The sequence below is a fragment of the Carcharodon carcharias genome, chromosome 33 (genome assembly GCF_017639515.1).
Source record: "Carcharodon carcharias isolate sCarCar2 chromosome 33, sCarCar2.pri, whole genome shotgun sequence".
NCBI classification, from domain to species: Eukaryota; Metazoa; Chordata; class Chondrichthyes; order Lamniformes; family Lamnidae; genus Carcharodon; species Carcharodon carcharias.
The window spans coordinates 9935674-9951099 of NC_054499.1; the positions used below are offsets into that span (position 1 = coordinate 9935674).

A 15426-nucleotide genomic window follows, 5' to 3' on the forward strand; every position below is an offset into this window, starting at 1 on the left:
GAGCTGGGTGTTGTACATGTGAAAATGTAACCGAGGGGGCGGCGTGTGGGTGAGAAATGGGAGAGGCGTGGGGGCAAAGCTTTGATCTTTGGGGGACACCAAGGTCAATGGAAGCAGGAAGAGAAGCCATCGCTGGTGATCTTCTGGCCAAGACTGGAGAGGTGAGAGTGGAACCTGGGGAGGGCAGTCCCACTCTGTCCAGGCCGTGGAGAGGAGTTGGAGGAGGATGGTGTAGTCCACCGCGTTGAAGGCTGCCGACAGGCCGAGGGGGACGAGGAGGGAAAGTTTACCTCAATCACCCTCACCCAGGATGTCAATGGTGACTTTGATAAGAGCTGCTTCGGAGTGGCGGGGCTGAAACCTAATCGCCGACGATACAAAAGGGACAGAAACGAGAGATATGCTACATCCTCTTTATTTCAGGAGGGTCGGGGTGGGAGGTGGGGGTGAGGGTGGTTGGGGGGGTGGGGGGGTAAACCCGCCCCTCGGATACAGAAGCCAAACACAAGGCAATAAGTGAGCTAACAAAACAGCAGCACTAATACAGAGATATCCGTGTAACACGTCACCACACGCCTGACTACAGAAAGGAATACACGAGTGAAAGCCTCACAATATCAACATTCCCCTCCCGCCCCATTCCCCGTTCGGCAAGACGACATTCCAGGATCGGATTTACAGTTCGGAATCCCCTCCCCCAGCCGCCACTCTTCCCCCAAACCCCCACTCCACCCCAAAGGCCCACCACCTTACACAAGCGCAAAGGGGAGCTGGGTAGGGAAAGGGAGAGATAGAGAGAGAGAGCTAGAGAGATAGAGAAAGAGAGAGAGAGAGAGAGAGAGAGATAGAGAGAGCTAGAGAGAGAGAGAGAGAGATAGAGAGAGAGAGAGAGCTAGAGAGATAGAGAAAGAGAGAGAGAGAGAGAGAGATAGAGAGAGCTAGAGAGAGAGAGAGAGAGATAGAGAGAGAGAGAGAGCTAGAGAGATAGAGAGACAGAGAGAGATAGAGAGAGAGATAGAGAGAGAGCAGTGATCCTCAATTTATAACCGTTGCGCAGTGAGACAAGAATCCAGCGGTAGTTTAACCTCTTTTGGGGTGAAGGCCTTCACATTTGTAGCTCTTGTGGAGACCAGCTCCCAGACCCCGAGCCAACCCCCAGCTTAGAAAAACGTTGAAGCTGCCCCCTCCTCCGCCCCCACTGTTTACCCACTCTCATTCCACTCACCCCGCCCCCAAATCCCACCACCACCACCCCCCCCCACCACCTTCCCACTCCAGCCCAAATCACAGCCCATTCCTTTGGGCCCAAAATTCTTGCTGTTGGAGTTGGGGTTGGGATTGGGATTGGGATTGGGATTGTGATTGGAATTGGGATAGGGATAGGGATAGGGATAGGGATTGAGATTGAGATTGAGATTGAGATTGGCATTGGGATTGGCATTGGGATTGGGACTGGAATTGGTTCTGGGATCGGGATCGGAACTGGGGTCGGGATCGGGGCTGGGATTAGGATTGGGTTTGGGACTGGGACTGGGATAGGAACTCCACGCACCCCCCCACCTCACTGGCCGATATAAAGACACGGGGGAGTCACCTCAAGATAGTCCCACCCCACTGGCAACAGGAAGCAGAGAGTCCCAAATGCAACACAGCCTCTGGGTTTATACCTTCTCGGTTCACCACCACCCACCCCCGCACCTTCACCGGCCAATGCTCCCACAACCAGTGGCGGGGGGGGGAATGGGGGCAGGGGAGGCTGCCACAAACCTCAGTCAGGGTCTGAAAGGGTTGGGCAGTGGGTTCGGACCGAGACCCTTGGGGAGTGTGGCCAGCATGGGGGTCCTGCCTGAAACAGGAGCCCGCGTATTCCTCCCTGTCACCAGGTGTTCCCAAACTCCCAGGCCACTGTTTAGCTGGGAACATTTCTCCTCTGCTGAAACCCCAAATAGTCATTTTAGGAGAGAGCTGGGGAATAATTCTTTGCCGGTTCCTGCTTGAAGGGGAATACCTGCTGAAAGTTATCTGACAGGCCAAAGCGACAATCACGGGACAAGAGGTCACAACGGAGGGGAGCACAGAGACCATGTCGCACGGAATGACAAAGGGCGACCCTTCCTCCAGCCCAACGGGCTCGGGGAGGGGGGAGGGTGGGGGGGGAAAGGGAAAGGGGGGGGGGTGGTTTGAACACCAGACGACAGCCCCGAGCGCCCGTTGGCTCCTCCCACCACGGTTCAGGGCTGCTCCAGCATCTGGTCGCAGGTCTTGGCCAGGTCTCTGACTTTCACGTGGGTGTACTCCACTCGGTTCACCGCCATCTGCGCATCCTTCCTGGAGGAATAGCTCGAGCCTTCGTGCGGCTGCCCCGTAGCGACCTGGGAGGAGGGGGGGGGTGGGGTGAGGTGGGCAGAGAGAGAGAAGCGGGTGGGGAGCAGAGAGAGGAGAGAAGAGGATGGGGGCGGGGGGTGGAGTAGAGAGAGACAGGGAAACACATGACAGAAGTTGCATTTATACTGTGCCTTTTCCCACCCTGGGACATCCCAAACCCCTTCTCAGCCCCATTAAGAACTTTGCTTATTTTTTTTGGAAGTGCCCCCCCCCCTCCCGAAACGATGTGAGAAGCACGGCAGCCCCATTCGCGCACAGCAAGATCCCACCAGCAGCGACGCGGTAATCACCAGGTCATCTGCTTCTCAGCCACAGTGGGTTGAGGGGTAAATATTGACCCCAGGCCACCGGGGTGAAGACCCCCCCCCCCCTTCCACACTGCACCCCCCTCCGCTCCTCCTCCAGTGGGGGAGGCCCTGGCATCTTTTACCCCCACCAGGCGGGGGCCTCCGTCTAACGGCAGCCTCACCCGGCAGAGCAGCAGCACCCCCCACCGCCCCCCCCCAACCTCCCCCCCAGGGCTGATCTGGGAGAGCGAGCCCAGACTGTCTACCCACCACCACCTCGCCCCCAGGGCTGCTCTGGGAGAGCGAGCCCAGACTGTCTACCCACCACCACCTCGCTCCCAGGGCTGCTCTGGGAGAGCGAGCCCAGACTGTCTACCCACCACCCACCACCCCCTCCCCCCCCAGGGCTGCTCTGGGAGAGCGAGCCCAGACTGTCTACCCACCACCACCTCGCTCCCAGGGCTGCTCTGGGAGAGCGAGCCCAGACTGTCTACCCACCACCCACCACCCCCTCCCCCCCCAGGGCTGCTCTGGGAGAGCGAGCCCAGACTGTCTACCCACCACCCACCACCCCCTCCCCCCCCAGGGCTGCTCTGGGAGAGCGAGCCCAGACTGTCTACCCACCACCACCTCGCCCCCAGGGCTGCTCTGGGAGAGCGAGCCCAGACTGTCTACCCACCACCACCTCGCCCCCCCCCCGGCCCCCGAAGCAGGGGAGACGAAGGGGCGGGGCGGGGGGGGTTTGATCGGAGCATTCAGAATCGTGAGGGGCTTTTGATGGTAAACTGGGGCGATAACCCCAGGGCGGAAGTTTGAAGAGGGTTTGGAGAAGGAGCCGGAGGGCGGTGGGTTGGGGGGTGGGTGGGGGGGTTGGTAAACGCAGCGAGTTGTGGGCTCTGGAAAGGGAGGGGGTGGGGGATGGGGTCAGATTCAATAGGCGGGGGGCAGGATCGGGTAAGTAGCTGCAAAGGGAAATCTGCAAGTTCGTGGGGAAGGGACAGGAGGTGGAGGAAAAGGGGGTCGGGGGGGGGGGGCGGCGGTGTTAAGGTGGGTAGCTCTCTCAGAGAGTCAGCATGGAAAAGGATGGGCCGAATGGTCTCTCGTCGGTGCTACACCAAGGACGCAAAATTATAGGGAAAAAAACCACATCAGCCGGCAGGACAGAAAGGTGAGGGGCGCAGAGAGACCCCCGGGGTGGGGTGGGGGGGCGTGCGGAGGATGTTACGGGGATTGGGGAGGAAGGGGAGGTCGTTGGAGAGGTTTGAACAATGGGGGGGGGGAGGGGGATGGGGGAGGGGGATGGGGATGGGGATGGGGATGGGGGAGGGGGATTGGGGATGGGGGAGGGGGATGGGGGAGGGGGATGGGGGAGCGGAATGGGGAGGGGGATGGGAATGGGGGAGGGGAATGGGGATGGGGGAGGGGGATGGGGGAGCGGAATGGGGAGGGGGATGGGAATGGGGGAGGGGAATGGGGATGGGGGATGGGGATGGGGGATGGGGATGGGGGATGGGGATGGGAATGGGGGAGGGGAATGGGGATGGGGGATGGGAATGGGGGAGGGGAATGGGGATGGGTGAGGGGAATGGGGGAGGGGAATGGGGATGGGGGATGGGGGAGGGGGATGGGGATGGGGAGGGGGATGGGGAGCGGAATGGGGAGGGGGATGGGAATGGGGGAGGGGAATGGGGATGGGGGATGGGAATGGGGGAGGGGAATGGGGATGGGGGAGGGGGATGGGGATGGGGGAGGGGGATGGGGGAGCGGAATGGGGATGGGGGATGGGAATGGGGGAGGGGAATGGGGAATGGGGAGGGGGATGGGAATGGGGGAGGGGAATGGGGATGGGGGAGGGGGATGGAGGAGGGGAATGGGGATGGGGGATGGGGATGGGGATGGGAATGGGGATGGGGAGGGGGATGGGGGAGGGGGATGGGGGAGGGGGATGGGGATGGGGATGGGAATGGGGGAGGGGAATGGGGATGGGGGATGGGGATGGGGGATGGGGATGGGGGATGGGAATGGGGGAGGGGAATGGGGGATGGGGATGGGGATGGGGATGGGAATGGGGGAGGGGAATGGGGATGGGGATGGGGATGGGGGATGGGGATGGGGGATGGGAATGGGGGAGGGGAATGGGGAGGGGGATGGGGGATGGGGGATGGGGGAGAGGAATGGGGATGGATGGGGATGGGGATGGGGGATGGGGATGGGGGATGGGAATGGGGGAGGGGAATGGGGATGGGGATGGGAATGGGGGAGGGGAAATGGGGATGGGGGATGGGGATGGGGGATGGGGATGGGGGATGGGAATGGGGGAGGGGAATGGGGAGGGGGATGGGGGATGGGGGATGGGGGAGAGGAATGGGGATGGGGGATGGGATGGGGGATGGGGATGGGGGAGGGGGATGGGGGATGGGGATGGGGATGGGGAGGGGGATGGGGGAGGGGGGTGGGGATGGGGGATGGGGATGGGGGATGGGGGAGGGGAATGGGGATGGGGGATGGGGGAGGGGAATGGGGATGGGGGATGGGGGATTGGGGATGGGGATGGGGGATGGGGGAGGGGGGAGGGGAATGGGGATGGGGATGGGGGAGGGGGATGGGGGAGGGGGATGGGGATGGGGGAGGGGGATGGGGGAGGGGGATGGGGATGGGGATGGGGGATGGGATGGGGGATGGGGGATGGGGGATTGGGGATGGGGATGGGGGATGGGGGAGGGGGATGGGGGAGGGGGATGGGGATGGGGGAGGGGAATGGGGATGGGGGATGGGGGAGGGGGATGGGGGAGGGGGATGGGGGAGGGGGATGGGGATGGGGGAGGGGGATGGGGGAGGGGATGGGATGGGGGAGGGGGATGGGGGAGGGGGATGGGGGAGGGGGATGGGGATGGGGGATGGGGATGGGGGAGGGGAATGGGGATGGGGGATGGGGGATTGGGGATGGGGATGGGGGAGGGGGATGGGGATGGGGGAGGGGGATGGGGATGGGGGAGGGGGATGGGGGAGGGGGATGGGGGAGGGGGATGGGGATGGGGGAGGGGGATGGGGGATGGGATGGGGGATGGGGGATGGGGGATTGGGGATGGGGATGGGGGATGGGGGAGGGGGATGGGGAGGGGGGATGGGATGGGGAGGGGGATGGGGATGGGGAGGGGGATGGGGGATGGGATGGGGGATGGGGGATGGGGATTGGGGATGGGGATGGGGGATGGGGGATGGGGGAGGGGGATGGGGGAGGGGGATGGGGGAGGGGGATGGGGATGGGGGATGGGGATGGGGGAGGGAATGGGGATGGGGGATGGGGGAGGGGGATGGGGGAGGGGGATGGGGGAGGGGGATGGGGATGGGGGATGGGGATGGGGAGGGGGATGGGGGAGGGGGATGGGGATGGGGGAGGGGGATGGGGGAGGGGGATGGGGATGGGGGAGGGGAATGGGGATGGGGGATGGGGGAGGGGGATGGGGATGGGGGAGGGGGATGGGGGAGGGGGATGGGGATGGGGGAGGGGGATGGGGGAGGGGGATGGGGGAGGGGGATGGGGATGGGGGATGGGGATGGGGGATGGGGGAGGGGGATGGGGATGGGGGAGGGGGATGGGGATGGGGGAGGGGGATGAGGGATGAGGGATGGGGGAGGGGGATGGGGATGGGGGATGGGGGATGGGGATGGGGGAGGGGGATGGGGGAGGGGGAGGGGGAGGGGGATGAGGGATGGGGGAGGGGGATGGGGGAGGGGGATGGGAATGGGGGAGGGGGATGGGATGGGGGAGGGGGATGGGGGAGCGAATGGGGAGGGGGATGGGGAGGGGGATGGGGATGGGGGATGGGGATGGGGATGGGGGAGGGGGATGGGGGAGCGGAATGGGGAGGGGGATGGGGGAGGGGGATGGGGATGGGGGATGGGGATGGGGATGGGGGAGGGGATGGGGGAGCGGAATGGGAGGGGGATGGGGGAGGGGGATGGGGATGGGGGATGGGGATGGGGATGGGGGAGGGGGATGGGGGAGCGGAATGGGGAGGGGGATGGGGGAGGGGGATGGGGAGGGGGATGGGGGAGGGGGATGGGGATGGGGATGGGGGAGGGGGATGGGGGAGCGGAATGGGGAGGGGGATGGGGATGGGGGAGGGGGATGGGGATGGGGGATGGGGATGGGGGAGGGGGATGGGGGATGGGGGATTGGGGATGGGGATGGGGGATGGGGATGGGGGATGGGGATGGGGGAGGGGAATGGGGGAGGGGGATGGGGATGGGGGAGCGGAATGGGGAGGGGGATGGGGATGGGGATGGGGATGGGGATGGGGGAGGGGGATGGGGGAGGGGGATGGGGGAATGGGGATGGGGGAGGGGGATGGGGATGGGGGATGGGGATGGGGGATGGGGATGGGGATGGGGGATGGGGGATGGGGGAGGGGGAATGGGGATGGGGGATGGGGGATGGGGAATGGGGAGGGGAATGGGGATGGGGGATGGGGATGGGGGAATGGGGATGGGGATGGGGATGGGAATGGGGATGGGAATGGGGAGGGGGATGGGGATGGGGATGGGGGATGGGGATGGGGGAATGGGGATGGGGGAGGGGGATGGGGGATGGGGGAGGGGGAGGGGGATGGGGATGGGGGAGGGAATGGGGATGGGGGATGGGGATGGGGGAATGGGGATGGGGGAGGGGGATGGGGGAGCGGAATGGGGAGGGGGATGGGGATGGGGATGGGGATGGGGATGGGGGAGGGGGATGGGGGAGGGGGATGGGGGATGGGGATGGGGGAGGGGAATGGGGATGGGGGATGGGGGAGGGGAATGGGGAGGGGGATGGGGATGGGGGAGGGGAATGGGGAGGGGGATGGGGATGGGGGAGGTGATTGCAGCCTCTGTGGTCACGGGGGTGAGTGTGGAAGGGGGTGGAATGGGGACCTGGGCAGAATGCCTGGGGAGGTCGAGTGGATGGAGGTTAGGGAGACGGAGAGAGTTGGCCTTACCTGGGTGAGGTAGCGGATCTGGCTCGAGAGCTCCATCTCCACACGTTGGACGGAGGCGGTAAATTGCAGGGCATGGCGGTCCAGGGTGCGTTCTGCTGGCTTCTCCTTGGACATTTCCAAGATGGCACTGGCTAAGAGACAGAGAGAGAAAACAGTCAGGAAGCTCCCCCAGTGTCAGACACCCCATATACCCTCTGCTGAGAACCCGGTGCTAAACTCCATCTCTCGAGGGTGAGGGAGTCTGAAAGGTAGCAGGTCCAGCATGTTCAGGGGGCAAATAGGACGCCGGCCTTTATTGCAAAGGGGGATGGGGTATATACGAAGGGGAGACTTGCTGCAAGTGGACAGGGTGTAGCCGAGACCACACCTGGAGTACGGTACAGTTGTGGTCTCCCTGTTTAAGGAGGAATATAATAATGTTGGAGGCAGTGCAGAGAAGGTTCACTCGTCTGATTCCTGGGATGAAGAGAGTTTGGCTCTCTCTCATTCCTCCCACGCTCGCTCTCTCATTCCTCCCACGCTCTCTCTCTCATTCTTCCCACGCTCACTCGCTCCCTCGTTCCTCCCACGCTCACTCGCTTTCTTGTTCCTCCCACGCTCGCTCTCTCGTTCCTCCCACGCTCGCTCGCTCTCACGTTCCTCCCACGCTCACTCTCTCGAACCTCCCACGCTCACTCGCTCTCTTGTTCCTCCCACGCTCGCTCTCTCGTTCCTCCCACGCTCTCTCTCTCATTCTTCCCACGCTCGCTCGCTCTCTCATTCCTCCCACGCTCGCTCTCTCATTCCTCCCACGCTCTCTCTCTCATTCTTCCCACGCTCGCTCGCTCTCTCATTCCACCCACGCTCGCTCTCTCGTTCCTCCCATGCTCTCTCTCTCTTGTTCCTCCTACTCTTGCTCGCTCGCTCCTCCCACGCTCACTCGCTCCCTCGTTCCTCCCACGCTCACTCGCTTTCTTGTTCCTCCCACGCTCGCTCTCTCGTTCCTCCCACGCTCGCTCGCTCTCACGTTCCTCCCACGCTCACTCTCTCGAACCTCCCACGCTCACTCGCTCTCTTGTTCCTCCCACGCTCGCTCGCTCTCTCATTCCTCCCACGCTCGCTCTCTCGTTCCTCCCACGCTCGCTCTCTCGTTCATCCCACGCTCGCTCTCTCGTTCATCCCACGCTCGCTATTTCTCGTTCCTCCCACGCTCGCTCGCTCTCTCGTTCCTCCCACGCTCGCTCGCTCTCTCGTTCCTCCCACGCTCGCTCGCTCTCTCGTTCCTCCCACGCTCGCTCTCTCTCGTTCCTCCCACGCTCGCTCTCTCGTTCCTCTCACGCTCGCCCTCTCTCGTTCCACCCACGCTCGCTCGCTCTCTCGTTCCTTCCACGCTCACTCGCTCCCTTGTTCCGCCCACGCTCGCTCTCTCGTTCCTCCCAGGCTCACTCGCTCTCTCATTCCTCCCACGCTCGCTCGCTCTCAAGTTCCTCCCACACATGCTCGCTCGCTCCTCCCACGCTCACTCGCTCTCTCGTTCCTCCCGCGCTCGCTCTCTCTCTCGTTTCTCCCGCGCTCGCTCGCTCTCTCGTTCCTCCCGCGCTCGCTCGCTCTCTCGTTCCTCCCGCGCACGCTCGCTCTCTCGTTCCTCCCGCGCTCGCTCGCTCTCTCGTTCCTCCCATGCTCACTTGCTTTCTCGTTCCTCCCACGCTCGCTCTCTCGTTCCTCCCACGCTCACTCGCTATCTTGTTTCTCCCGTGCTCTCTCTCTCTTGTTCCTCCCATGCTTGCTCGCTCGCTCCTCCCACGCTCATTCACTCTCTCGTTCCTCCCATGCTTGCTCACTCTCTCGTTCCTCCCACGCTCGCTCGCTCTCTCGTTCCTCCCACGCTCGCTCACTCTCGTTCCTCCCACGCTCGCTCTCTCTCTCGTTCCTCCCACGCTCGCTCTATCGTTCCTCCCACGCTCGCTCGCTCTCTCGTTCCTCCCACGCTCGGTCTCTCTCGTTCCTCCCACGCTCGCTCGCTCTCTCTCGTTCCTGCCACGCTCGCTCGCTCGTTCCTCCCACGCTCGCTCTCTCGTTCCTCCCACGCTCACTCGCTCTCTTGTTCCTCCCACGCTCGCTCGCTCTCTCGTTCCTCCCACACTCACTCGCTCTCTTGTTCCTCCCACGCTCGCTCGCTCTCTCTCGTTCCTCCCATGTTCGCTCTCTCTCACATTCCTCCCACGCTCGCTCGCTCGCTCTCTCTCTTTCCTCCCATGCTCGCTCTCGCTCTCGTTCCTCCCACGCTCGCTCTCTCTCGTTCCTCCCACGCTCGCTCTCGTTACTCCCACGCTCGCTCGCTCTCTCGTTCCTCCCATGCTCGCTCGCTCTCTCGTTCCTCCCACGCTTGCTCTCTGTCGTTCCTCCCACGCTCGCTCACTCTCTCGTTCCTCCCACGCTCGCTCTCTCTCGTTCCTCCCACACTCGCTCTCTCTCGTTCCTCCCACACTCGCTCTCTCTCGTTCCTCCCACACTCGCTCTCTCTCGTTCCTCCCACACTCGCTCTCTCTCATTCCTCCCACACTCGCTCTCTCTCGTTCCTCCCACACTCGCTCTCTCTCGTTCCTCCCACACTCGCTCTCTCTCGTTCCTCCCACACTCGCTCTCTCTCGTTCCTCCCACACTCGCTCTCTCTCGTTCCTCCCACACTCGCTCTCTCTAGTTCCTCCCACACTCGCTCTCTCTCGTTCATCCCACGCTCGCTCTCTCGTTCCTCCCATGCTCGCTCTCTCGTTCCTCCCACGCTCGCTCGCTCTCTCGTTCCTCCCACGCTCGCTCGCTCTCTCGTTCCTCCCACGCTTGCTCTCTCGTTTCTCCCACGCTCGCTCTCTCGTTTCTCCCATGCTCGCTCTCTCATTTCTCCCACGCTCGATCTCTCGTACCTCCCACACTCGCTCTCTCTCGTTCCTCCCACACTCGCTCTCTCTCATTCCTCCCACACTCGCTCTCTCTCGTTCCTCCCACACTCGCTCTCTCTCGCTCCTCCCACGCTCGCTCGCTCTCTCGTTCCTCCCACACTCGCACTCTCTCGTTCCTCCCACGCTCGCTCGTTCTCTCTCGTTCCTCCCACGCTCACTCGTTCCTCCCACGCTCGCTCTCTCTGGTTCCTCCCATGCTCGCTCGCTCTCTCTCGTTCCCCCCATGTTCGCTCGCTCTCTCTCGTTCCTCCCACGCTCGCTCACTCTCGTTCCTCCCACGCTCGCTCTCTCTCTCGTTCCTCCCACGCTCGCTCTATCATTCCTCCCACGCTCGCTCGCTCTCTCGTTCCTCCCACGCTCGGTCTCTCTCGTTCCTCCCACGCTCGCTCGCTCTCTCTCGTTCCTGCCACGCTCGCTCGCTCGTTCCTCCCACGCTCGCTCTCTCGTTCCTCCCACGCTCACTCGCTCTCTTGTTCCTCCCACGCTCGCTCGCTCTCTCGTTCCTCCCACACTCACTCGCTCTCTTGTTCCTCCCACGCTCGCTCGCTCTCTCTCGTTCCTCCCATGTTCGCTCTCTCTCACATTCCTCCCACGCTCGCTCGCTCTCTCTCTTTCCTCCCATGCTCGCTCTCGCTCTCGTTCCTCCCACGCTCGCTCTCTCTCGTTCCTCCCACGCTCGCTCGCTCTCTCGTTCCTCCCATGCTCGCTCGCTCTCTCGTTCCTCCCACGCTCGCTCTCTCTCGTTCCTCCCACGCTCGCTCACTCTCTCGTTCCTCCCACGCTCGCTCTCTCTCGTTCCTCCCACGCTCGCTCTCTCTCGTTCCTCCCACGCTCGCTCTCTCTCGTTCCTCCCACACTCGCTCTCTCTCGTTCCTCCCACACTCGCTCTCTCTCGTTCCTCCCACACTCGCTCTCTCTCGTTCCTCCCACACTCGCTCTCTCTCGTTCCTCCCACACTCGCTCTCTCTCGTTCCTCCCACACTCGCTCTCTCTCGTTCCTCCCACACTCGCTCTCTCTAGTTCCTCCCACGCTCGCTCTCTCTCGTTCATCCCACGCTCGCTCTCTCGTTCCTCCCACGCTCGCTCTCTCGTTCCTCCCACGCTCGCTCGCTCTCTCGTTCCTCCCACGCTCGCTCGCTCTCTCGTTCCTCCCACGCTTGCTCTCTCGTTTCTCCCACGCTCGCTCTCTCGTTTCTCCCACGCTCGCTCTCTCATTTCTCCCACGCTCGATCTCTCGTACCTCCCACGCTCGCTCTCTCGTTCCTCCCATGCTATCTCTCTCTTGTTCCTCCCACTCTTGCTCGCTCGCTCCTCCCACGCTCGCTCGCTCTCTCGTTCCTCCCACACTCGCACTCTCTCGTTCCTCCCACACTCGCTCTCTCTCGTTCATTCCACGCTCGCTCTCTCTCGTTCCTCCCACGCTCGCTCGTTCTCTCTCGTTCCTCCCACGCTCACTCGTTCCTCCCACGCTCGCTCTCTCTGGTTCCTCCCATGCTCGCTCGCTCTCTCTCGTTCCCCCCCACCCTCGCTCGCTCTCTCTCGTTCCTCCCACGTTCGCTCCCTCGTTCCTCCCACGCTCACTCGCTCTCTTGTTCCGCCCACGCTCGCTCTCTCGATCCTCCCAGGCTCACTTGCTCTCTCGTTCCTCCCAGGCTCGCTCGCTCTCAAGTTCCTCCCATGCTCGCTCGCTCTCACGTTCCTCCCACGCTCACTCTCTCGTTCCTCCCACGCTCACTCGCTCTCTCGTTCCTTCCACACATGCTCGCTCGCTCCTCCCACGCTCACTCGCTCTCTCGTTCCGCCCGCGCTCGCTCGCTCTCTCGTTCCTCCCACGCTCTCTCGCTCTCTCGTTCCTCCCACGCTCGGTCTCTCTCGTTCCTCCCACGCTCGCTCGCTCTCTCTCGTTCCTGCCACGCTCGCTCGCTCGTTCCTCCCACGCTCGCTCTCTCGTTCCTCCCACGCTCACTCGCTCTCTTGTTCCTCCCACGCTCGCTCGCTCTCTCGTTCCTCCCACACTCACTCGCTCTCTTGTTCCTCCCACGCTCGCTCGCTCTCTCTCGTTCCTCCCATGTTCGCTCTCTCTCACATTCCTCCCACGCTCGCTCGCTCGCTCTCTCTCTTTCCTCCCATGCTCGCTCTCGCTCTCGTTCCTCCCACGCTCGCTCTCTCTCGTTCCTCCCACGCTCGCTCTCGTTACTCCCACGCTCGCTCGCTCTCTCGTTCCTCCCATGCTCGCTCGCTCTCTCGTTCCTCCCACGCTTGCTCTCTGTCGTTCCTCCCACGCTCGCTCACTCTCTCGTTCCTCCCACGCTCGCTCTCTCTCGTTCCTCCCACACTCGCTCTCTCTCGTTCCTCCCACACTCGCTCTCTCTCGTTCCTCCCACACTCGCTCTCTCTCGTTCCTCCCACACTCGCTCTCTCTCGTTCCTCCCACACTCGCTCTCTCTCGTTCCTCCCACACTCGCTCTCTCTCATTCCTCCCACACTCGCTCTCTCTCGTTCCTCCCACACTCGCTCTCTCTCGTTCCTCCCACACTCGCTCTCTCTCGTTCCTCCCACACTCGCTCTCTCTCGTTCCTCCCACACTCGCTCTCTCTCGTTCCTCCCACACTCGCTCTCTCTCGTTCCTCCCACACTCGCTCTCTCTAGTTCCTCCCACACTCGCTCTCTCTCGTTCATCCCACGCTCGCTCTCTCGTTCCTCCCATGCTCGCTCTCTCGTTCCTCCCACGCTCGCTCGCTCTCTCGTTCCTCCCACGCTCGCTCGCTCTCTCGTTCCTCCCACGCTTGCTCTCTCGTTTCTCCCACGCTCGCTCTCTCGTTTCTCCCACGCTCGCTCTCTCATTTCTCCCACGCTCGATCTCTCGTACCTCCCACGCTCGCTCTCTCGTTCCTCCCATGCTATCTCTCTCTTGTTCCTCCCACTCTTGCTCGCTCGCTCCTCCCACGCTCGCTCGCTCTCTCGTTCCTCCCACACTCGCTCTCTCTCGTTCCTCCCACACTCGCTCTCTCTCGTTCCTCCCACACTCGCTCTCTCTAGTTCCTCCCACACTCGCTCTCTCTCGTTCATCCCACGCTCGCTCTCTCGTTCCTCCCACGCTCGCTCTCTCGTTCCTCCCACGCTCGCTCGCTCTCTCGTTCCTCCCACGCTCGCTCGCTCTCTCGTTCCTCCCACGCTTGCTCTCTCGTTTCTCCCACGCTCGCTCTCTCGTTTCTCCCACGCTCGCTCTCTCATTTCTCCCACGCTCGATCTCTCGTACCTCCCACGCTCGCTCTCTCGTTCCTCCCATGCTATCTCTCTCTTGTTCCTCCCACTCTTGCTCGCTCGCTCCTCCCACGCTCGCTCGCTCTCTCGTTCCTCCCACACTCGCACTCTCTCGTTCCTCCCACACTCGCTCTCTCTCGTTCATTCCACGCTCGCTCTCTCTCGTTCCTCCCACGCTCGCTCGTTCTCTCTCGTTCCTCCCACGCTCACTCGTTCCTCCCACGCTCGCTCTCTCTGGTTCCTCCCATGCTCGCTCGCTCTCTCTCGTTCCCCCCATGCTCGCTCGCTCTCTCTCGTTCCTCCCACGTTCGCTCCCTCGTTCCTCCCACGCTCACTCGCTCTCTTGTTCCGCCCACGCTCGCTCTCTCGTTCCTCCCAGGCTCACTTGCTCTCTCGTTCCTCCCAGGCTCGCTCGCTCTCAAGTTCCTCCCATGCTCGCTCGCTCTCACGTTCCTCCCACGCTCACTCTCTCGTTCCTCCCACGCTCACTCGCTCTCTCGTTCCTTCCACACATGCTCGCTCGCTCCTCCCACGCTCACTCGCTCTCTCGTTCCGCCCGCGCTCGCTCGCTCTCTCGTTCCTCCCACGCTCGCTCGCTCTCTCGTTCCTCCCACGTTCGGTCTCTCTCGTTCCTCCCACGCTCGCTCGCTCTCTCTCGTTCCTGCCACGCTCGCTCGCTCGTTCCTCCCACGCTCGCTCTCTCGTTCCTCCCACGCTCACTCGCTCTCTTGTTCCTCCCACGCTCGCTCGCTCTCTCGTTCCTCCCACACTCACTCGCTCTCTTGTTCCTCCCACGCTCGCTCGCTCTCTCTCGTTCCTCCCATGTTCGCTCTCTCTCACATTCCTCCCACGCTCGCTCGCTCGCTCTCTCTCTTTCCTCCCATGCTCGCTCTCGCTCTCGTTCCTCCCACGCTCGCTCTCTCTCGTTCCTCCCACGCTCGCTCTCGTTACTCCCACGCTCGCTCGCTCTCTCGTTCCTCCCATGCTCGCTCGCTCTCTCGTTCCTCCCACGCTTGCTCTCTGTCGTTCCTCCCACGCTCGCTCACTCTCTCGTTCCTCCCACGCTCGCTCTCTCTCGTTCCTCCCACACTCGCTCTCTCTCGTTCCTCCCACACTCGCTCTCTCTCGTTCCTCCCACACTCGCTCTCTCTCGTTCCTCCCACACTCGCTCTCTCTCGTTCCTCCCACACTCGCTCTCTCTCGTTCCTCCCACACTCGCTCTCTCTCGTTCCTCCCACACTCGCTCTCTCTCGTTCCTCCCACACTCGCTCTCTCTCGTTCCTCCCACACTCGCTCTCTCTCGTTCCTCCCACACTCGCTCTCTCTCGTTCCTCCCACACTCGCTCTCTCTCGTTCCTCCCACACTCGCTCTCTCTAGTTCCTCCCACACTCGCTCTCTCTCGTTCATCCCACGCTCGCTCTCTCGTTCCTCCCATGCTCGCTCTCTCGTTCCTCCCACGCTCGCTCGCTCTCTCGTTCCTCCCACGCTCGCTCGCTCTCTCGTTCCTCCCACGCTTGCTCTCTCGTTTCTCCCACGCTCGCTCTCTCGTTTCTCCCACGCTCGCTCTCTCATTT

General features: G+C 63.0%; 1 protein-coding gene across 1 annotated transcript in view; it reads right to left on the reverse strand.

The window, feature by feature from the left end:
- Positions 1–1257: 1257 nt before the first annotated feature.
- The window catches only part of med11 (mediator complex subunit 11), a 62809-nt gene continuing 48640 nt past the window's right edge, over positions 1258–15426 (reverse strand). The window contains exons 2-3 of the mRNA XM_041178916.1: positions 7652–7782; positions 1258–2372 (exon numbers count right to left, since the gene is read on the reverse strand). Coding sequence (XP_041034850.1) covers positions 2232–2372; positions 7652–7782 — 272 coding nt within the window. The 3' untranslated portion in view covers positions 1258–2231. The remainder of the gene's footprint in view (positions 2373–7651; positions 7783–15426) is intronic.